This window comes from Heterodontus francisci, unplaced genomic scaffold (assembly GCF_036365525.1).
Source record: "Heterodontus francisci isolate sHetFra1 unplaced genomic scaffold, sHetFra1.hap1 HAP1_SCAFFOLD_300, whole genome shotgun sequence".
NCBI classification, from domain to species: Eukaryota; Metazoa; Chordata; class Chondrichthyes; order Heterodontiformes; family Heterodontidae; genus Heterodontus; species Heterodontus francisci.
Genome location: NW_027140175.1, coordinates 1,661,386 through 1,685,719, shown reverse-complemented (window position 1 = coordinate 1,685,719; position 24,334 = coordinate 1,661,386). Strand labels below are relative to the sequence as shown.

Below are 24,334 nucleotides of genomic sequence, written 5' to 3'. Positions count from 1 at the left end.
CCAATTCTGAAGAAGGGTCACTGACCTGAAACGTGAATTCTGCTTTTCTCTCCACAAATGCTGCCAGACCTGCTGAGTATTCCCAGCATTTCATGTTTTTACTTCAGATTTCCAGCAGCTGCAGTATTTTGATTTTATTATAGAAAAGACTACTTCGGCTCCACCTGGAGTATTGTGCCCAATACTGGGAACCACACTTTAGGAAGGACATGAATCCTTTGGAGAGGAGACAGAAGAGTTTTACTGTAACTTTTCCAGGGATGAGGGATTGCAGTTATGTAGCTGGGATTAGAGTCACCGTCATACCGTCTGAAGCAGTATGTTGATGGCCCTACTCGAGAAGGGGCTACACTCGACCTCCACTTAGTAAATGAGGCTGGTCAGGAGGTTGATGTGCCAGGATCCTTTTGCGATCCGTGACTATAGCTCTGTAAGCTTCAAATTAGTTATGGAAAAGGATAGGACTGGTCTCAGGTTGACGTCCTAAATTGGGAGAAGGAGAATTTCGATGGCATCAGACAGGAAAACTCAAAAGTTGAATGGGAGAGGCTCTTTAAAGGTAACGGGACGTCTGGCAAGTGGGAGGCTTTTACCAGTGAGCTAGGAAGAGTTCAGGGCCGGGATGTTCCTGTTAGATTAAAGGAAAAGGCTGATAAGTTTAGGGAACCTTGGTTGACGAGGGATATTGAGTGTCTGGTCAGGACAAAGAAGGAGGCATATGTCAGGAAAAGGCAGCTGGGATCAAGCGAGTCCCTCGAGGAGTACAGGGGATGTAGGAGCACACTTAAGACGGACTTTATTTTATTCATTCATGGGATGTGGGCGTTGCTGGCCAGGCCAGCATTTACTGCCCATCCCTAATTGAGTGGCTTGCTGGACCATTTCAGAAGGCATGTAAGAGTCAACCACATTGCTGTGGGCCTGGTGTCACATGTAGGACAGCCGATTTCCTTTCCTAAACGACATTAGTTATATAGATGGGTTTTTACAACAATCGAAAATAGTTTCATAGCCATCATTAGACTAGCTTTTTAATTAAAGATTTATTCATTGAATTCAAATTACTCCTTCTGCTGTGATAAGATTTGAACCCATGCCCCCAGAGCAATACCCTGGATCGCTGGGTTATTAGTCCACTGATAATACTACTGCGCCACCGAATCCCCCAGTTGAAAAGGGGCCATGAGATTTCCCTGACATATAAGACAATGGAGAGTCCTAAAAGATTCTATTGGTATATTAAGAGTAAAAGTGTAGCTAGAGAGAGAGTATGTCCACTTAACGATCAGGGTGACAATCCATGTGTGGAGCCACGGGAAATGGGCGCGGTCTTAAATGAGTATTTCTCGCCCATATTTACCATGGAGAAGGTCATGGAAGCTGGTGAGTTCAAGGGAGGGAACACCGATATCCTGGAACATATCAACAACATTTCTCTTTCCACAGATGCTGCCAGACCAGCTGAGTGATTCCAGCATTTCTTGCTTTTGTTACAAATGGGGACGTGCTGGAAGTTTTGAAGTGCATTAAGGTAGATAAATCCCCAGGGCCTGACCAGGTGTATCCCAGGATGCTATGGGAAGCAAGGCAGGAGATTGCTGGCGCCTTGGTAGATATTTCTGTATCATCGGCTGAAGTACTGGAAGACTGGAGGACAGATAATGTTGTCCCTTTATTTAAGAATGGCAGCAGGGACAAGCTAGGAAACTGCAGGCCAGAGAGCCTGGCAGCAGTGGAGGGAAAGGTATTGAAAGGAATTCTGAGAGACAGGATCGAAATGCATTTGGAAAGGCATCCTCTGATTAGGCATAGCCAGCATGGCTTTGTGCATGGGAAATCATGTCTCACGAATTTGATTGCGTTTTTCGAGGAGGTGACCAAGAGCATTGACGAGGACAGGCCGATGGAAATTGTCTACATAGACTTTAGCAAGGCCTTTGACAAGGTTCTGCATGGTAGGCTGGTCCAGAAGGTTCGAACATATGGGATCCAGGGTGAGCTAGCAAATTGAATATGAAAGAGGGTGGTAGATTGGAGTTCGATGACAAGTGGTGTGCCACAGGGATCGGCGATGGGCCCTCTCTTGTTCGTCATATATATTAATGACTTGGATGTGAATGTAGGGGGCATGATTAGTAAGTTTCAGATGACACCAAAATGGGCGGTATAGTGTACAGTAAAGAAGGTTGTACAAGGTTACTACAGGATATAGATAAACTGGGAAAGTGGGCAAGGGATTGGTAAAATGAATTTAACGTAGACAAGTTAGAAGTGATGCATTTTGGGAAGTTAAACTGGGGCAGGACATATACAGTGAATGCCAGGGCCCTGTGGAGTGTTGTTAAGCAGAGAGACCTTGGCTTGCAGGCGCATAGTTCCCTGAAAGTGGCAACACAGGTAGACAGGGTGGTGATGAAGGCGTATGGTATGCTTGCCTTCATCGGCCGCGGCATTGAGTACAAGAGTTGGGGCGTCATGTTGCAGTTGTACGTAATGTTGATTAGGCCGCATTTGGAGTACTGTGTGCAGTTCTGGTCGCCGCACTACAGGAAAGATGATATTAAGCTAGAAAGGGTGCAGAAAGGATTCTGCACCCAGAAAAGATTCTGGAGGACCTGAGGTATAAAGAGAGATTGGATAGGCTGGGTCTGCTTCCCCTGGAGCGAAGGAAGCTGAGAGGGGACATGATAGATGTATATAAAATGATGAGAGGCATAGATGGGGTAGATAGCAAGAATCTCCTACCCATGATAGGGGTGACTAAAACTCGAGGGCATAGATTTAAGGTGAGAGGAAGGAGCTTTAAAGGGGATCAAAGGAGTAAATTTTTCACTCGAAGAATAGTGTGTATCTGGAATGAGCTGCCAGAGGACGTGGTGGAGGCAGGAATAGTAGCAATATTTGAGAGGAATCTGGACAGGTACTTGAATGAGCAAGGCATAGAGGAATACGGAATTAACGCAGGCAAGTGGGATTAGTATAGATAGGCATTAAGGTCTGCATGGACGCGGTGGGCCGAAGGGCCTGTTTCTATTCTGTACGACTCTCTGCATCGATGACTCTAGAAGGGACTCTGGCACGGAATTTTCAATGGAGAGCTGATAGAGATGGTTAACATTGTGAAGGGTTTATGTAAATTAAATAAAGTGAAACTGTTTCCAATGTGTAAGGGGCCGTTAACCAGAGGACACAGATTTACGGTGATTAGAAAAACGAAGCAGAGGTGACACGAGAATTTTTTGTTGGATATTTCAGATTTGCAATGTATTACCTGATAGGCTAAAGGATAAATATTCAATAGTAGATTCCAGAAGATAAATATCTTAGGACAAAAAATGGAAGAATCTGGGTAAGAGCCATGGTGTAGGACTATCTGGAAACTCTTCAAAAGGGCCAGCACTGACTTGATGGACCAAATGGCCTCTTTCAGTGCAATGATATTCCCTGATTTTATGATTTTTTCCTGCCTGGAATATTTCACAGGTGTTTGATGACGTACCACATAACAGCTGTATTACCAAACTAGATACACTTGGGATTAAATGGCCAACGTCAGCGGTGGCTCAGTTTGTCGCTCTCTCCCTTTCAGTCACCAGCTTCGAGGATCAAGCGTCACTGCAGGACTTGATCATAAGAATCAAGACTGACACTGCAGTGACAGTACCGAGGGAGTGTTGCACTGTCGGAGATGCCATCTATCGAATGAAATCTTAAACCCAGACCCCTTCTGCCCTCTCAGGTGGATGTTACAAATCCCATCGTACTATGTAGAAGCAGAGCATGGGAATTGTTCCAGGTGTCCTGGTCAATATTTATCATTCAGTCAATATCACAAAACAGATCTGATCATTATCACATTACTGCTTGTGGGAACTTGCTGTGCTTCATAAATTACAAGAGTGACTACACTTTAAAACGTACTCATTGCATATAGGGTGCTTTGTGACCTTCGGTGGTCGAGAAAAGCACCGTATAAATACAGCTCTTTTTATTTTCAGTGCCAACATGACTCAGAATTAGCTCAGTGCCAGAAAGCAGAGAGTAGTGGAGAATGGTTGTTGTTCAGGCTGGAGGGAAGTACACCGTGGTGTTCCCCAGGGTCACTGTTCGGATCACTGTTGCTGTATGTTAATGCAATGGGCTTGAGCACAGAGGGGATAATGTCAAAGTTTTCAGATGGCAGATTTCCAAGAATGTTGACAGGGATTGAAATGCAGCTATGAGGAAAGATTGGATAGGCTAGGGTTTTCTTTTCTTTGGAACAGGGGAGGCTGAGGGACGACTTAATTGAGGAAACTCAGAAATGTTAAGAACCAGTGAAAAGGAAAGTAACAGACTTCAGGAGCAGAGAGACTGACTGGTGAAATGGGCAGGCACCTGGCAGATGTAACTTAACACAGTGAAGTAATACATTTGAGTCGGAAGTATGCGCCATAAAACCATAGAACAATTACGGCAGAGAAGGAGACCATTCAGCCCATCGTGTCCGTGCCGACCGAAATGAATTGCCGCACAATCTACTCCCACCTTCTAGTACGTGCTCCATAGCATTGCAGGTTGCAGCACTTCTGTACATATCCAGGGACCTTTGAATGAGTTGAGGGTTTCTGCCTCCACAGCCGTTCCTGGCAGTGAATTCCAGCCACCCATCACTCTCCGGGTACAAAAGTGTTTCCTCATGTCCCCTCTAATTATTCTAGCAATCACCTTACATCTGTGCCCCCTGGTCATTGACCTTCCGCTAGGGGGAACAGGTCCTTCCTCCTACTCTATCTAGGTCTCTCATAATTTTGTTCCCCTCAATTAAGTCGTCCCTCAGCCTCCTCTGTACCAAGGAAAAGAAAACCCTAGCCTATCCAATCTTTCCTCATAGCTGCATTTCAAGCCCTGTCAGCATTCTTGGAAATCTCCTTTGTACTCTCCAGAGCAATTATGTCCTTTCTATAATGTGGTGACCAGAACTGTATGCAATACTCCAACTGTGGCCCAACCAGTGTTTTATACAGTTCCAGCCTTACATCCCTGCTTTTTAATCTATACCTTGGCCAACAAAGGAAAGCATTTCTTATGCCTTCTTCACCACACTATCTTCCTATCCTGCCACTTTCAGGGATCTGTGGACATGCACTCCAACGCCTCTCACTTCTTCTGCACCTTTTAATATCCACCCATTATTGTGTATTCCCTCGATTTATTTCCCCTCCCCAAATCTATTACCTCACAATTATCTGGATTGAATTTCATTTGCCACTTTTATGCCCACTCAACCAAACCATTAATATAATTCTGGAGTCTACGGCTATCCTCATCACTATCAACTATACAGCCAATTATGTGCCATCAGCAAATTTCCCAATCATGCCTCCCACATTTAAGTACACGTCATTAATATATACCAGAAACTGCAAGGGACCCAACACTGAACCCTGTGGAAAGCACTGGAAACATATTTGCATTCACAAAAAATATCTGTCGACTATTACACTTTTTTTCCTGTCACTGAGACAATGTTGGATCCACCTGCCACATTCCCCTGCATCACATGGGCTTTCATTTTTCTGACCAGTCTGCCATGTGGGACGTTGTCAAATGCTTTGCTAAAATCCATGCAGACCACATCCGCTGCACTAACCTCATAAATCCTTCTTGTTACTTCCTCAAAAAAATTAATTACGTTAGTAAGACTTAAGCTTCCCTTAACAAATCCATGCTGACGATCTCTGATTAATCCGTGCCCTTCTAAGTAGTAGTTTATCCTATCTCTCAGAATTGATTGCAATAACTTAACCACCACCGAGGTCAGATGGACCAGCCTATAATTATTTGGCCTATACCTCGCATCCTTTCTAAACAATGGTACAACGTTTGCTGACCTCCAATCGTCTGGTACATTGCCTGTAACTAGTGAGGATTTGAAGATGATCCACAGCGCATCCGTTTTTTTCCTTTCCTTCATGGCTTCCTTTAACAACCTGGGATACAATCCATCCGGCCCTTGCGATTCATTCACCTTCCAGAATGTCAGACACTCTCGTGCTTCCTCTCTCATTATGCTGATTGTGTCTAATATTTCACACTCCTCCTCTTTAACTACAATGTCTGTATCATCCCGCTTATTTGTTAAGACAGAGACATATTAAGAAACATGCCCACATATTTTGCATCCACGCATAAGTTCCTTTGTACATCTCTGATTTGGGACTTTTCTTAGTTATCCTCTTGCTCTTAATGATAAATCATCTGAGGGTGTACCTTGATTTCACCCGCCGAGCGAGGGAGCCGTGGTTTACTAAAGAAGTTGAAGCGCTTGTCAAGAGGAAAAAGAAGGCTTATGTTAGGATGAGACATGAAGGCTCAGTTAGGGCGCTTGAGAGTTGCAAGCTAGCCAGGAAGGATCTAAAGGGAGAGCCAAGAAGAGCAAGGAGAGGACACGAGAAGTCATTGGCGGATAGGATCAAGGAAAACCCTAAGGCTTTCTATAGGTATATCAGGAATAAAAGAATGACTAGAGTTAGATTAGGGCCAATCAAGGATAGTAGCGGGAAGTTGTGTGTGGAATAAGAGGAGATAGGGGAAGCGTTAAATGAATATTTTTCGTGAGTATTTACAGTAGAGAAAGAAAATGTTGTCAAGGAGAATACTGAGATTCAGACTACTAGGATAGATGGGATTGAGGTTCACAAGGAGGAGGTGTTATCAATTTTGTAAAGTGTGAAAATAGATAAGTCCCCTGGGCCAGATGGGATTTATCCTAGGATTCACTGGGAAGCCAGGGAGGAGATTGCGGAGCCTTTGTCCTTGATCTTTATGTCATCATTGTCGACAGGAATAGTGCCGGAAGACTGGAGGATAGCAAATGTTGTCCCCTTGTTCAAGAAGGGGAGTAGAGACAGCTCTGGTAATTATAGACCTGTGAGCCTTACTTCGGTTGTGGGTAAAATGTTGGAAAAGGTTATGAGAGACAGGATTTATAATCATCTTGAAAAGAATAAGTTCATTAGCGATAGTCAGCACGGTTTTGTGAAGGGTAGGTCGTGCCTCACAAACCTTATTGAGTTTTTCGAGGTGACCAAACAGGTGGATGAGGGTAAAGCAGTTGATGTGGTGTATATGGATTTCAGTAAGGCGTTTGATAAGGTTCCCCACGGTAGGCTATTGCAGAAAATACGGAAGTATGGGGTTGAAGGTGATTTAGAGCTTTGGATCAGAAATTGGCTAGCTGAAAGAAGACAGAGGGTGGTGGTTGATGGCAAATGTTCATCCTGGAGTTTAGTTACTAGTGGTGTACCGCAAGGATCTGTTTTGGGGCCACTGCCGTTTGTCACTTTTATAAATGACCTGGAAGAGGGTGTAGAAGGGTGGGTTAGTAAATTTGCGGATGACACGAAGGTCGGTGGAGTTGTGGATAGTGCCGAAGGATGTTGCAGGGTACAGAGGGACATAGATAGGCTGCAGAGCTGGGCTGAGAGATGGCAAATGGAGTTTGATGCGGAAAACTGTGAGGTAATTCACTTTGCAAGGAGTAACAGGAATGCAGAGTACTGGGCTGATGTGAAGATTCTTGGTAGTGTAGATGAACAGAGAGATCTTGGTGTCCAGGTACATAAATCCCTGAAAGTTGCTACCCAGGTTAATAGGGCTGTTAAGAAGGCATATTATGTGTTAGCTTTTATTAGTAGGGGGATCGAGTTTCGGAGCCACGAGGTCATGCTGCAGCTGTACAAAACTCTGGTGAGGCCGCACCTAGAGTATTGCGTGCAGTTCTGGTCACCGCATTATTGGAAGGATGTGGAAGCTTTGGAAAGGGTGCAGAGGAGATTTACTAGGATGTTGCCTGGTATGGAGGGAAGGTCTTATGAGGAAAGGCTGAGGGACTTGAGGTTGGAGAGAAGGAGGAGGAGAGGTGGCTTAATAGAGACATAGAAGATAATCAGAGGGTTGGACAGGGTGGATAGTGAGAGCCTTTTTCCTCGGATGGTGATGGAAAACACGAGGGGACATAGCTTTAAGTTGAGGGGTGATAGATATAGGGCAGATGTCAGAGGTAGTTTCTTTACACAGAGAGTAGTAGGGGCGTGGAACGCCCTGCCTGCAACAGTAGTAGATTCGCCAACTTTAAGGGCATTTAAGTGGTCATTGGCTAGACATATGGATGAAAATGGAATAGTGTGGGTCAGATGGTTTCACAGGTCGCCGCAACATCGAGGGCCGAAGAGCCTGTACTGCGCTGTAATGTTCTAGTTCTAAAAATAATTTTCATGTCCTCTCTTTGATTTTCTAATTTCCGTTTTTACTTCCGCTTGCACTTTCAATACTCCTCTGGGCTTTCGAATGTATTAAGATTTCTGTGATCGTCATAAGCTTTCTTTTTTTCTGCTTTAACCTACGTTGTATGCTGCGAGATAACCGGGGGCTGTAGATGTGGCAGCACCACCCTTTATCATTGTGGGACATATCTACACTGTGCCTGTGGTGTCTCGCTTTTGAATGCCTCCCACTGTTTTGCCACTGATTTTCCTTCAAGTAGCTGCATCCGGTACAATTTCGACAGATTACCACTCAGTTTTATAAAATTTGCCTTCCCACAATTTAGAACTTCTACTCCTATTTTACCTCTGTCCTTTTCCAGGATTATGCTAAAACGTACTGTAATATGGTCACTATCTCCAAAATGGTAGTGCACTGTTACCTCCTCCACTTGCCCAGCTTCCTTACTGAAAACTAAATCTAGAATTGTCGCCCTTCTCGTTGGGTTTGTTACGTGCTGGCTAAAAAAGTTCTTTTGAATGTAATACAAGAATTTTGTCCACTATGTGCCTTTCAAACTGTTTGTCTCCCAGTTGATATTATGGTAGCTGAAATCCCCAACTGTTACTGCCCTACAGTTTTTGCACGCAGAAATTTGCCACATATTTTTCTTCTACCTCCGTCTCACTAACTGGGTAAATAGTACCACCTCGCTATTTGGGCGACAACAGTACATAGTCTATAGTATGAGGAGAAACAATATAAACTAAATTGTACAATTATAAAGTGGGTGCAGGATTAGAGAGACCTGGGGTGTACATACACAGATCTTTGAAGGTAATATGCAGTGTCCTTGGTGTTAGAGAGAGAGGCACAGGGCAATAAACTCAGGAGGAAACGCTGATATTTATACATCATTGGTTAGGTCCCACTGGAGAATTGTGTCCAATTCTGATCACCACACTTTGGTAAGGATGGCAAGGACTTAGTGAAGATAAAGACACAATTTACAAGAATGGTACCAGGGATCTGGGAATTCAGTTACGTGGAGAGATTGGAAAAACTGGGATTGTTATCTTTAGAACAGTGACAGGTAAGATGAGATTTAATATAGAATCCAAAATAATGGAGTGTTGTGATGGGGGAATTAATGTGAAACTGTTTCCTGTGTCAGAAAGTGTTATATTAAGAAGACACAGATTGAAGATAATTGGAAAAGAACCAGAGGTGAAGTAAGGAATATTTTCTTACACAGCGAGTTGTTGGAATCTAGAATTCACTGCCTGAAAATATGGTGGAAGCAGATACAGTAATATCTTTCAAAAGGAAATTGAACAAATACTTTAATAGGAAAAACTGCAGGCGTCTGGGGAAAGAGGAGGGGAGAGGAAATAATTAGAGAACACTTTCAAAGAGATATCACTGACATAAAGGGCCGAATATCCTCCTCCTGTGCTGCATTAATCTCTGATTTTCTGAGCAAAAGCCAGAGAGTGAAGAGAGAGAGAGGGAGGGAGAGAACGTGAATGAGGGAAATAGAAAGGGAGAGAAAATCGGGCTTGCATCGCGTTTTGGGCAGCGGGGGTTATGATCTGCTCGTGCTCGTTCGCTGTTGAGGCAGGTGACACACAAACGTCATGCTGCCTCCTCATTTCCGTGAATTCTTCGTGCCGCCCAGGGTGACCCACAATACTGTCTGTCTGCACGATTAACAGGGGCGTAACTGTGTGTGAGGCTGGCTCGTGTTTCAGCCACGGTTCAGCTCTAAAAGGCAGTCTGTCCCTCTTAAAGGAAAGCTACACTGAATCACAGGAGGCTGCTGCTGCTGCTGACTGTGACTGCTGTAATTGGACACAAGGTAATTGGAATACTAGGACAGAGACAGAGCTCTACGGTGCACATATGAAGCTCTGGAGGCCTTAGTCATGGAGGTTGACAGGAGGAGAGAGACCATGTTTCTGTGGGGTGGGGTGCAGACCCACAAGGAATGCCATCCGAATGGAATGGGAGCAGGTGGCCAGGGAGGTCAATGCAAGAAATCTGGCCCCGAAGATCGGGCAGCAGAGCCAGAAGAAGTTTAATGAGCTCATACGGGTGGTCGATGTCAGTGAATTTATCTCCACATGGCAGCATCTCCTACCCCCAACACCACCAACCTCTCACACTGCTCAATGTACCAAACCCCCACCAGTCACCTATCAACAGTCCCTAAGACTCATTACACAAACGTAACATTCACCTACTCCATCTCAGCCTCATACATATTCCCCTGATATCACCCTCATACACAACTCTCACTGCCTCCACGTACCTCCAGCTATTCAGCTATGGCAGGCACATCACTTAAACACAGTGCAACACAATCACTGATATTCTGCCCACTCCTACGGGACAAGGCGGCCCATAATCATAGGGAGCACCAGTGAAGAAGCAGGGGCCAGGGCTACCTTCATCTGCTGAGCCAGAGTGAGGATATGGTTCTCCACATCATGGGACTGGCTGTGGCAGAGCCCGTAGCATCCGGCATTACCGACGGCATTCAGGATGATGCTGTATTCATGCCGTATGTTCCTTCTTAACTCCCACCTCCTCCTCATCCTACTGTCTGGGATGATGTACAAGCTGCAGATCCAGGGACCATGGACGTACTGGTTTCCATCCCACCCACAATCCCTCACCCCAAACCTCCCTTTCTGATTTTATACTTTCCAATGGCAACGCAAAACTGCCAACAGCCCAGTCACAGCAGCTCCAGGTGACCGAGAGAGAGCAGCAGCACAGCACTGATGGTGAAGCCCCATCACTTGGTCTGATACTCACCAGATCAAATACTTACACTGCGATAACCTTAGAGGCTGGTATAGAGACGGAATCTGCACGCGGTGAGTCACCGAGCAGGAGTGAGCTGCAGCCTGGCCAGGGGGAAAGGATAGTTCATGTGTCAGCTCACCGGAGGGCTGGGTCACAAACGAGTTATAATACATAGGACTCAGATGTCACCATTGCTGGAGCTGCTGCCCATGTCGAGGTGGTGCAGTCAGAATCCGAGTCCTCAAGGCCCAGAGCTGCTCAAGGACGTCCAACAAGGCCACCTGCAGTCTCCCCCATTGAAAGTCAGCAGCCTTCCACAAGCCATGCTGCAGCCACTGGGGAAACACTGTCGGAGCACTAGGCATTTCGAAGGGACCCACAAGACAAGGACTATGGGAATAAATGACGGTGAACAGTTCAGTTTTCTTTGTATAATTGGATGTGTTGTTGGATCAAAATAGAGTCAAAGAGAGATGCAGCACTGAAACAGGCCCTTCAGATGTGAATGAAAAGGTTTTTGTTGGTGATTTTTATTGCAGGATGTTGACCAAGGGGGCACTGTGATGGGCCGTTTCAGATGGGTGTAATGGTGGAGAATGGGGCATGCATGTTGGGAAAGGGATGTTGTCCGATGGGAAACAGAATCTTAGCAGGAACTCTCTGACAGCGTTTCTGGGTCAAAGCCATCCAGGGAATATCCTCCCTGCCTCCTCTTCCTCCTCCTCCTGCGGTCGCCTCCGGATTCCTGGTGCCAATGCCTGTGTCGTCATGACGGTGATGATATGAAGGGTGCAGCAGAACACCATGAACTTGGACATCTGCTCCAGTGTGTACTGGAGGGCTCCCCCCGAGCGGTTCAGACATCGGAAGCATTGCTTCATCTGGTGGTGTTGTGTGGGGGAGGGGATTGTCTAGAGATGAGAGGACATGAGCCACATTCTGGATCTGCATGGAGACCCAAAGTGTTGGGACCGGCTGACTGCTTCAGAATGAAGTTTTCGGGGCTGCTGCCAGGACAGTGGACATTCACCAACATGAGGTACTTGCGCATGCTCACACATCAACTGTACATTAATGGAATGAGAGTACTTTCAGTTCCACCGTTGACATGGGGGCCCCGCAGAAACTCCTGCACCATCAGGAGTCCCGATATCCTGACAAAGACACGGGACCTCTCTTCCAGCTTCTCCCAGCTAATTCAGAAAATGATATATTCACCTCACTTGACATAGATGGCTTCCATCACTCAACAGATACAGCAATGGACAGCATAGAGAGAGATAAAGGATGCATCACCCACTCCTGCCTGGAAAGTTCCAGATACATAGAAGTTCAATGAAACTGTGACATTAACGGCTACCAACAGATTCGTCCACGCCATGGTGTGAGGCTCCAGGTCGTGTTGCAGGAGGTGACACAGCTTTGTAACCACCTCCCTATTGAATCAGAGTCGCTTCACACACTGCTCCCGGGTTGAGTGTCGGTAGGAAATGTTCTCTTGGAAAAGTCGGGGTGGGTAGGGCAAAGCCACCTCATCCTCCCTCATTACAGAGCTCCCCCTCTCTGCAGCCTCTGCTCCATTTGTTGGTCATGTTCCAGACCCAGAGACACTGTAACTGCAGTCCTTATACATCGTCCAGAGTTGTGTCACCAAATCCTCTGTTCTGCCTAAATGTCTGCAGCAGCTCACAACACAACCTCCAGAAAACCATCCACAGCACCTCCACTAACTTTGCATTAACAGGAGTAAGTCAAATGCCACTCACCTGTAATTTGGATGCCTGGTCCTTTTAAATAACACTAGAGGGTGTTTACCGTGCTGTTGAATGTGGGATCAGCTGAGAGTGACTAACACAGACTGTCAGTGGACATACGCAGACCAAGTTTCAAAGAAGTACATCAAAGCTGCTGGAATGGTAAACTGACGCCAATTCAAAACCCTCCTCACACTAATGTTATACCCAGACAAGGTCCCTGTCCAGCATAAGGCACTGTGATGGCCACACTAGAAGTGGCTGGCTGTGCAGTTCACATCATTTTATGGATGCAGGTATCCATAATGTTGGCACCAGTGGCAGCAGAGCGTGAAAATTATAGCAGGGGAAGTTATAGTGTGAAAGAAACTCACTTTGAAAATGGAAGTGGAAAAATACTTTAAGGCATATGATTATGTGAAATCGACAGGGGAATGGAACTAATTGGAGGGGTGAGGCCATGGAGAGATTCAAACACAAGAATGAGAATATTAAAATTGAGGAGCTGCTAGACTGGGAGTCAATGTAGATCAGTGAACACAGGGGTGATGGGTGATCGGGATTCGGTGTGAGCTCGAATACCGGCAGCAGAGTTCTGGATGGGCTGTGGTTTATGGAGGTTTATAACTGGGCGGATGGCCAGGACAGAATTGGAATAGTCAAATGTGGATTTAAGAAAGGCACAGATGAGTGTTTATTCAGCAAATGGGCTGAGGCAGAGCTGGAGACAAGTGCTATGACAGAGGTGGTAGTAGGCAGGTTTGGAGATGGAGAGCATATGGAGATGAACTCAGCTCAGGTATGAATAGAACACGGAGGTTGCAAACACTCTGTTTCAACTGCAAATTGGGCAGGGAGGGGAATGCAGATAGTGGATAGGGAATAGAGTTTGTGACAGAGAATGAAGACAAAGGCTTATGTCTTCCCAAGATGTAGATGACAAGGACATTAAATCAGTGAAATATGGTTTATAGATCTAATAGCGACTTATAAAGGACACCAATAATAGCGAGGATGGGATAGTAAATTTTTTTAATCATATTCAGTGCAAAATAGTTCTGATAAACTAATGTCCTCCAAAAATAATTTGCAGTAACTGCGCCTAACCAATAGGATAAACTCCTTCTGCCCATTGTAACATTCCAATCTATTCATTGCATCCTCTCCGTCTCTCTGCAACCCTGGATCTCTGTTATTGCTGGGGTGACAATCCCACTGACACAATGTGATAACACATTGAAATGAGTCCCTTTTAAATCGAACAGGGAATTCCTCCAGTGGCACAATTAGGATCTATGGTGACTGACATTAATTACAGTCACTGAACAAACAAGTTCAGCTAACTCCTTTCAATCCAACACTTTTTGTTCCACAATAAAGTAGAAGATGTATCCTGTCCAGATGGGATATATGAGGTTTGTTGAGAGAAGGAGTTGTGGAAATAGCAGAGGCACTGGCCAGAAGCTTTGAATCCTCCTTGGATATGAGAGTGCTATCAGATGACTGGAATACTGAAAATGTTACACCCTGTTTACAAAAGAAGACATTAGATCAACCCTGCAACTACTGACCAGTCTAATGTCGGTGGTTGGAAATTTCTGGAGGCCGTAAAAATGCATCTCTCTCTTGGAAAAACATGGGATAATAAATAACAAACAGCACAGATAGGTGAAACAAAATCATGTCTGATAATCTTGATCAAGTTTATTGACGACATAACTGTGAGTGTTGGTAAGGCTAGCATGTTTCATGTTATTTCATGGACTTTCAGAAGGCTTGTGATCAAATGACATTTCATAGACTTGTTACGAAAAATGGAACACATAGATTAATGTGACATTGATAGCGTGGGTATGACAGTGACTGAGGGACAGAAAACAGAGAGAAGTGTTTAATATGTCATTATTAAGTCTGGTGGGTTTACAGTACTGTTTCTCAGGGGTCGGCATTAGAGTCAGTGCTCTTTCTGACATATGATAGATAGATAAATGACATAAAATTATATGTAATAAAATAATACTTTCAAATCTTGCAGATGACAGAAACTCATACATACGGGTGCCAAAGGCGCAAACCATAGAATTATCCAACCTTACTGACCCTGTTTATTTTTAATTTATTTTGGATTCTAATCCAACCACAAATGTAATTTATTCATATGTAATTTTCGTGTGAGTGTGCTTGAATTTGTAACGTACATTTTTATTGTTTTATTTAGATCCAGTTTAGATTGTTACGTATAATAAACTCACTTCTTGCTGAAACTCAAGAAAGCCTGTCCTATTGGTCCTTTCACAATCACAACAAAGGTAAATGTGTAAAATACTTATTGAGGTGGTCAGCACGTCCACTGCTAAAAAGTAAAAAAAAACGTTGTGATCAAATAAAAGATAGGACAAGAGGGGAACCTGGGACCCCTCCTTACTTGGCTGTGACAGAAATCCGGAGGTTCTGGTGATCGTAACCCGGCCAGAAACGAGAAATTGGAAGTGTCATAGAGTCATACAGCACAGAAATAGGCCCTTCAGCCCACTGTGTCCATGCCGGCCATCAAGCCTATTTATTCTGATCCCATTTTTCAGCAGTTGGCCCGTAGCCTTGTATGCTATGGCTTTTCAATTGCTTATCTAAATACTTCTTAAATGTTGTGAGGGTTCCTGCCTCGACAGGCAGCATGTTCCCGATTCCAGCCACCCGCTGGGTGATTTCCTTTCCTCAACACCCATATTAACCTCCTGCCCCTTAGTTTCAATCTATGCCCCTGGTTACTGGATACCTCCACTGAGGGAAAAGTGTATTCCTATACACCCTATCAATGCCCCTCATAATTTTGTATCCCTCAGTCAGGTCCGGACTCAACCTTCTCTGCTCTAAGAAAAAAAATCCGAACCTATCCAATCACTCTTCATGACTGAAATGCTCCAGCCCAGGAAACATCCAGGTGAATCTCCTGTGCTCCGTCTGCAGCTCAACCACATCCTTCCGATAGTGCGACGACCAGAACTGTACACAGTGCTCCAGCTGTGGCCGAACTAGCATTTTATACAGCTCCAACATAATCTCCCTGCTCTTATATTCTTTGCCTCGGCTAATAAAGGCAAGTATCCCATATGACTTCCGAACCAGCTTACCTACCTGTGCTGTTGCATTCAGTGATCTATAGACTAGTACATCAATGCCCCTCTGACCCTCTGTACATCCTAGGGTCCCACTATCCATTGTATATTCCCTTGCCCTGTCACTCCTCCCAAAATGCATAACCTCAGAATTGCAAGGATTAAATTCCATTTGCCACTGCACTGTCCATCTTATTAGCCCATCTTTATCGTCCTGGAATCTAAGGCATTCCTTCTCACTATTTACGACACTACCAATCTTTGTGTCATCTGCGAACTTACTGATCATGCCTCCTATATTCACGTCTAAACCATTAAAGTACACTACAAACAGCAAGAGTCCCAGCACTGATACCTACGGTACACCACGGGTCACAGGCTTCCACTTGTAAAAACAACCCTTGTCCATCACGCTCTGCCTCCTGCCACTAAGCCAATTTTGAATCCAATTTGCCAAATTGGGCTTTTACCTTCTTGACTAATTTCCCATACGGGACCTTATCAAAAGCCTTACTTAGGTCCATGGAGACTACATCAACTGCTTTAACCTCATCTACACATCTAATCACCTCCTCGAAAAATTAAAATCAAGTTTGTTAGACATGGTCTCCCCCGACAAAGCCATGTTCACGATCCTTGATTAATCCCTGCCTCTCCAAATGGAGATTAATCCTGCCCCTCAGAATTTTTCCAATATTTTCCCTGCCACTGAGGTTAGACTCACTGGTCTGTAATTACCTGGTTCATCCCTAGTCCCCTTCTTGAATAATGATACGACAGTCGCTGTCCTCCAGTCCTCTAGTTCCTCTCCTGTGGCCAAAGAAGTGTTAAAAACAATTGATCCTTAGAAAAAACTATAAACATTTCATTGAAGGTTTTATTGTGGTTTTCACTGCCAGGGCACACTAAGAAATATGAACGTACAATTAGGAGCATGAGTAGGCCACTCGTCCCCGACAGCCTGCTCTGCCATTCAATACTATCATGGCTAATCTGATGTAACCACTACTCCACTTTCCCTTCTACCCCCGATAAACTTTCACCCACTTCCTTATCAAGAATATATCCACTTCTGCCTTAAAAATATTTAAAGACTCTGCTAGCATTGCCTTTTGAGGAAGAGATTTCCAAAAATTCACGACGATCTGAGAGAAAAACATTCCCCTCATCGCTGTTTTAAATGGGCGACCCCTTAGTTTTAAATAGTGACCCCTAGTTCTAGATTTTCCCACAAGGGGATACATCCTTTCCACATCCACCCTGTCAAGACCCTTCAGAACCTTATACGTTTCAATCAAGTCACCTCTTACTCTTCTAAACTCAAGAGGATACAAACCTGAGCTTCCGGTTGCTTGCCATTTCAACACTCCCCCCTGCTCTCATGCTCACATCTCAGTCCAGGGATTGCTGCAGTGTTCCAGTGAACATCAACGCAAGGTCGAGGAACAGCATCTCATCTATCGATTAGGCACACTACAGCCTGAACATTGAGTTCAATAATTTCAGAGCATGACAGCCCCCCATTTTACTTTCATTTTTAGTTATTTTTTCTACCTTTTTTTACATTTTTTTTTGCATTTATTTCATTTCATCTCAGTTTGTTCAGTTTGTTTACCCACTGTTTTTTTTTTCAGGCTTGCACTTGCTGCTGTTCAATATTCAGTGTATTAGTCTTTGTCTTTCAACACACCATTAACATATTGTTTGCCTTTGCTCCATGACCTTTTGGTCAGCTATGTGGCCTGGTCCAATCTGGACCTCCTTTGTTATCTCTTGCCCCACCCCCACCTCACTTGCTTATAACCTGTAACTTTTCTAATATTTGTCAGTTCCGAAGAAAATTCACTGACCCGAAACGTTAACTCTGCTTCTCTTTTCACAGATGCTGCCAGACCTGCTGAGTGGTTCCAGCATTTCTTGTTTTTATTTCAGATTTCCAGCATCCGCAGTATTTTGCTTTTATTATTAATAGGATACAAACCTAGCCTGTTCAATCTTTCCACATAATTCAACCCGCTCATTCCAGGTATTCTTCTAGTGAAACCTTTCTGAACTGCTTCCAACGCATTTACATTCTTCCTTAAATAAAGTGTCCAATACTGTACACTTATGTGGCCTCACCAATGCCCTGTAAAGCTGAAGCATCATCTCCCTTGTTTTGTAAACAATTCCCCTCGCAATAAATGATAATATTCCATTAGCTTTCCTAAGGACATGCTGCACCTACACACGAACATTTTGCGTTTCATGCATGAGGACACTCAGATCCCACTGCATCTCAGAGCTCTGAAATACCTCATCATTTAGATAATATGCTTATTTTTAATTCTTCCTGCTAAAATGGGCCATTCCATATTTTTCCACGTTGTATTCCATTTGCCAGATATTTCCCCATTCGCATAAGATATCTATATCCTTTAGTAACCTCCTGAAGTCCTCTTCACAACTTATTTTCCTACCGATCATTGTGTCATTAGCAACTGTAGCAACCATACTTTAGGTCCCTTCATCCAAGTCATTCATATAAATTGTAAAAGGTTGAGGCCCCAATACAGATCCCTGTGGCACACTACTCGTTTCATCTTGCCAAACAGAAAATGATCCATTTATGCCTACACTCTGTTTCCTGATAGCTAACCAATCTTCTATCCATGCCAATATGTTACGCCCTACACAATGAGCTTTTATTTTCTACAATAACCTTTGATGTGGCACCTTATCGAATGCATTCTGGAAATCTAAATACAGCACAACCACTGGTTCCCCTTTATCCACAGCACATGTTACTCCTTCAAAGAACTCCAGTAAGTTGCTTATCATGATTTACCTTTCATAGAGCCATGTTGACTCTGCCTGATTACCTTGAATTTTTCTATAACGACCTGAAGAATAGTTTCTAACATTTTCCATAAGGCAGATGTGAAGCTAACTGGCCTGTAATTTCTCTCTTTCCTCCCTTTTTGAATGAAGGAGTTACATTGGCAGTAAAGGAGTAACATACAGAGTGAAGAAACTTGGAACAGGTTAAAATCCCTGTCTGTTGAAAAGTTGAGTAATGTAGCTGGACTGTTAGGGATTACTCTCTGTCCAGAAGTTAGAAAACCCGAAATCCTAAAACGTGTGGCCAACAATTTTTCACTTGAAGCTGAAGACTCAAACAGGATTATAATCACTAACAGATAGAGTAATGTTAGCTAAGGTAAAACTAGAACAGAAGAGACTAGAATTAGAATTCCAGAGAGAGTGAGAAAGAGCAGTGAGTGTTAAGAAAGGAAAAAAAAGTAAGAGTGTTCCAGAAGGAGAAGTAGGAAAGAGAGTTAAGGCGGCTCAAACAACTAGAGGAAGAGCCAGTACATCCAGTGAAGGCACAGCTAGTGAGGGAACTACCCCTAACTCAGGACCGTATGCTGAGCTCTTAAACTTCTCCCAATTCATTCCAAAGTTCAATGAGGAGAATGCTGCAGAATTTTCCGTCACTTTTGAAAAGTTTGCAAAGCAGCTAAAATGGCCGGCAGAGAGCTGGACGCGGTTTTTATGAAGCAAAGTAACAGGAAAAACCCATCAGGTTTATTCACTGTTGCCAGATGAAAGTTCACCAGATAATGAGGTGACTAAAAGTGCTATCCTGGACGCATCTGAGATAGTACTGGAGGCGTACCATCAAAAATGCTGAACCCTCCAAAAGCAGCCTGAACAAAATTACCACGTATTTGAAAGAGTTATGCAGCTTAGGAACATAGGAGCAGGAGTAGACCATTCAGCCCATCGAGTCTGTTCCACACTATCCTTAGATCCCCTGATGTCATTGGTATTTAGAAATCTGTCTATCTCTACTTTAAACATTCTCAATGACTGAGCTTTCACAGCCCTCTGGAGTAGAGAATTCCAAAGATTCAAAACCCTCAGCGTGAACAAAGTTCTCCTCATCTCTGTCCTAAATGGCTCTTCTCTAACTATGACATTGTGTTTACTGGTTCTAGACTCCCGAACCACGGCAAACATCTTAGCTGCATCGACAATGTATATCCCTTCAAATATTTGGTAGGTTTCAATGAGATTCCGACACATTCTTTGAAACTCTAGAAAATACAGACCAAGTTTCCCCAATCGCTCTTCATAGGACAGTCCCGCCATCCCGGGAACAAGTCTGATGAACTTTTGTTGCACTCCCTCCATGGCAATAATATCCTTCCTAAGGTAAGGGGACCAAATCTGCACACAGTACTCCAGGTGTGGTCTAACAAAGGTTCTATACAATTGAAGCCAGACTTCACTACTCCTGTACTCAAAATCTCATGCGATAAAGGCTTACATTCCATTAGCTTTCCTAATTGCTTGCTCCACCTGCATGGTACCTCTCAAAGACTTATTGAGAAGAACATCCAGATCCCTTTGTAATAAAAACAAGAAATGCTGGAACCACTCAGCAGGTCTGGCCGCATCTGTGTAAAGAGAAGCCGAGTTAACGTTTCGGGTCAGTGACCCTTCTTCGGAACTATCAAGTATTAGAAATGTCAAAAGTTACATGCAAGTGAGGCGGGGGTGGGGCAAGAGATAACAAAGGAGAAGGTGTAGATTGGACAAGGCCACATAGCTGACCAAAAGGTCATGGAGCAAAGGCAAACCATATGTTAATGGTGTGTTGAAAGACAAAGCATTAGTACAAATAGGGTGTGAACGGACTGAAAGTTGAACAGCAGCAAGCCCAAACATGAAAAAAACAGTGCGTAAGCAATCTGAACAAACTAAGATGAAATGAAATAAACATGAAAAAAGTTGTAAAAAATGTAAAAAAGAAAAAATAACTAAAAATAAAAGTAAAATGGGGGTTCGTCATGCTCTGAAATGATTGAACTCAATGTTCAGTCCAGCAGGCTATAGTGTGCCTAATCGATAAATGAGATGCTGTCCCACTTGCTTGCGTTGGTGTTCACTGGAACACTGCAGCAATCCCAGGACAGAGATGTGAGCATGAGAGCAGGGGGGAGTGTTGAAATGGCAAGCAACCGGAAGCTCAGGGTCCTGCTTGCGGACTGAGTGGAGGTGTTCCGCAATGCGGTCACCAAATCTGCGTTTGGTCTCCCCAATGTAGAGGAGACCAGGTCCCTTTCTACATCTACACTTTCAAATCTCTCACCGTTTAAGAAATACTCTGTACATCTGTTTCTCATACCAGAGTGGATAGCCTCACATTTTTTCACATTATATTCCATATGCCATGTTCTTGCCCACTCAATAAGTCAGCCCAAATCCACTTGAAGCCGCTTTGCATCTTCCTCACAACACACATTGCCACCTAGTTTTGTGTCGTCTGCAAACTTGGAAATATTACTTTGTTCCCCACATCCTAATCATTGATATATATTGTAACAGCTGGGGCCCAAGCACTGATCCCTGCGATATTCCACGAGTCACAGACCGCCAAGGTGAGAATGCCTCACGTAGTCGAAGTGCCTCATGGGAGTGCAGTGAAAGCTAGACAGCCACCTGCGAGCAGAAATGTCCCAAAGGACATAGGGTCGATTAGAAAAAAGATCCTGCCCATAGTAAAGGGAAAAAGGGAAGGGAAACACCCTAAAGTAAACAACACTCGTGGACCCCACCAGAAAGCTAAAAGTAAGGCCAGTGTGCATCTCCCACTGAAGAACCCAATGATCAGGTCCCAAACCCAAAGCTAATTAAACCCATCAATTTTAAATCAGAACGTAGCAAGATCAAAGGCCCAGAGATTTTTTTCTTCTTTAAATATTCATAGAAACTTTTACTATCAGTCTTTATATTTGCCACCAGCTTTCTCTCATACTATATTTTTTCCATCCTTATTAATCTTTTAGTTGTTCTTTGATGCTTTTTCATATTCTATTCAATCCTCTGACCTTCCACCCAATATTGCACCATTATATGCTTTTCCTTTAAGCTTAATATTATCTTTAACTGTTTTCGTTAACTACGGATGGTGGGTCCTGTCAGACTTTAGGTGTAATAATTTTCCCAGTACTTTTACTCTGGCAATAGTGATTGTTTTATGTTCCTCTCTCCCTTTTGACTCCTGATTTGGGTATCTTTGGAAGATTTTCTTAGTCTTCTACGGTGAAAACAGACACAACATACCTGTTCAATGCCTCTGCCATGTCCTTGTTTCTCACTAATTCCCGAAACTCACTCTCTGGAGGACTAACACTTACTTTAGTTCCTCTTTTCCAATTTAAATACCCGTGAAACTATTACTCTGTTTTTATTTTACGAATTGGTTTTCTCCCACACTCTACGTTTCTGTCTTTATTTTGTTTCGTCATCCGTTGCTAGTTCTTAACATCTGTCCAATTTTCAGACCTACCACTAATCTTTGCAAATTTAAACAGTGTTTCTTTCAATTTAATATTATCCTTAACTTCCTTATTTAGCCACGTATGATTTAACATTCTCCAAGACTTTCTTTCTCACTGAGATAAATCTTTGCTAAGAGTTGTTAAATATCTCCTTAAAAGTCAGCCATTGTACCTCTACTCTCCTAATTTTCAACCTAGATCCCCAGTTAACCTTAGCTAGCTCTGTCTTTATAGTCTTATAAATACCTTTAATTAGGTTTAACAATAACTAGTTTTAGACCCGCAGTTTTCCCTTCAATCAGAACAGTGAAATGCTATCATGCTATAATCATTGTCTTCCAGAGTTTCCTTTACTATGGAGGTTCTTGATAAATGCTGTCTCATTGCACATTTCTAGTTCCAGAATAGCCTGTTCCCTGGTTGGCTCTAGAATGCACTGCTCTAAGGAATTATCAAGAACACACTCAATGAACTAATTCTCCAGGCTACCTTTGCCAATCTGATTTGCCCAATCGACATGCGGATCAAAGTCACCCATAATTATTGTGGTACCATTCTTACACACCCCATTTACGTCTTCCTGTCTACTCTTCCCTACAGAAGCCAATGCAGGCCACTGAGCACAGGGATGTTGGGTGAACGAGATTCAGTGTGAGCTGGAATATGGAGAGCAAAGTTTTAGATCGACTGTGATTTATGCCGGTTTGTGATATGGAGGGTGACCAGGACAGCATTGGAATAGTCCAGTCTGGATTTAGCAAAGGCAGAGATCAGGGTTTATTTAGCAAATAGGTTCACATGGAGGACGATATTCCGGAGGTTGTAGTTGGTAAGAACAGTAAAACAGTTAATCACGGTTTACACAATTAATAGATGGCTAGAGACACTTACCAGGGACACCAACAATCGCGAGGATGGGATAATAAATGTGTTGCATCATCTTCAGTGCATAATAAATTCGATTCGCTAAAGTTTTCTTATAATAATCTGCAGTAAGACGGTCAAACCAGTACGATAAACTTCTGCCCGTTGTTGTAACATTCAAATCTATTGTTCTCAGATTCCAATCCATTGCTGTAGCATTCCAATCTATTGTTTGCAAATCTTGACCTATCCTCTCCTTCTCTCTGGAGCTGCTGATCCCTGTTAGAACCGGGGGTGATGCTTCGACTGACACGATGTGATAACACATTGAAAGCAGTCCTGTATTAACAGAAGAGGGAAATCCTTCAGTGACACAATTAGTGTCCAAGGAGACTGACATTAATTACAGTCAATGAACAAACAGGTTCAGTTAACCCCTTTCAATCCAACACCTTTTGTACCACAATAAGGTAGAACATTTAGCCAATCTGGATGGGTTATATGAGGGTTACTCAGAGAAAGAATGGTGGAAATAGCAGAGGCACTGTCCATAATCTTCCAATCCTCCTTGTATATGGGAGCGATGACACAGGACTGGAGGTTTGCAAATGTTACACCCTGTTCAACAAAGGAGAGATGGATAAATACTGTTATTGTAGACGAGTCAGACTAACATCGATAATGGAAGCATTTCAACCATCAACCAAGACAAAGGTACCTGTTGCTTTGAAAAACAAGGATTTATAACTATCAATTATCATTTACTTGCTAAAGAAAACTTGTAGCTTACAAACTTGAAGGATTTATTTGATTAAGTAATAGAGGCGATTGATGAGGGTGGCACAGTTGGTGATGTATATAAACTTTCAAAAGGCGTTTTATCAAGTGTCATTGAATAGACTTCTACGAAAACTGAAACCACTAAATCAGAGTGACAGTGGTTGTGTGAACATTCAATTGGCTAAGGCACAGAAAAAAGAGAGAAGTTGTGAGCCATTGTGTTTTAGTCTGGGGAGCAGCACACAGTGTTGTTCTGAATGCATCAATAATACCAATTTAAATTTAATAGCACCTCTGCCTCTCTGACACTGAACGTTCTGTATTCAGCAAAGGATTCAGTTTTATCCCCTTACGCCCTCACCTCAATGAATTTCACGCTCGGCATGACGTTGAGCTTTTCTTCCATCGCCATCACCTCTCGCTCACGTCTTGG

At 43.5% G+C, this 24,334-nt stretch overlaps 1 protein-coding gene across 1 annotated transcript in view; it reads right to left on the bottom strand.

Annotated features, from left to right (window-relative positions):
• Nucleotides 1-23,329, bottom strand: part of LOC137359000 (probable G-protein coupled receptor 139) — a 39,339-nt gene extending 16,010 nt beyond the window's left edge. Inside the window, exon 1 of the mRNA XM_068025146.1 lies at nt 23,149-23,329. Coding sequence (XP_067881247.1) covers nt 23,149-23,329 — 181 coding nt within the window. The remainder of the gene's footprint in view (nt 1-23,148) is intronic.
• Between the last annotated feature and the right edge of the window lie 1,005 nt (nt 23,330-24,334).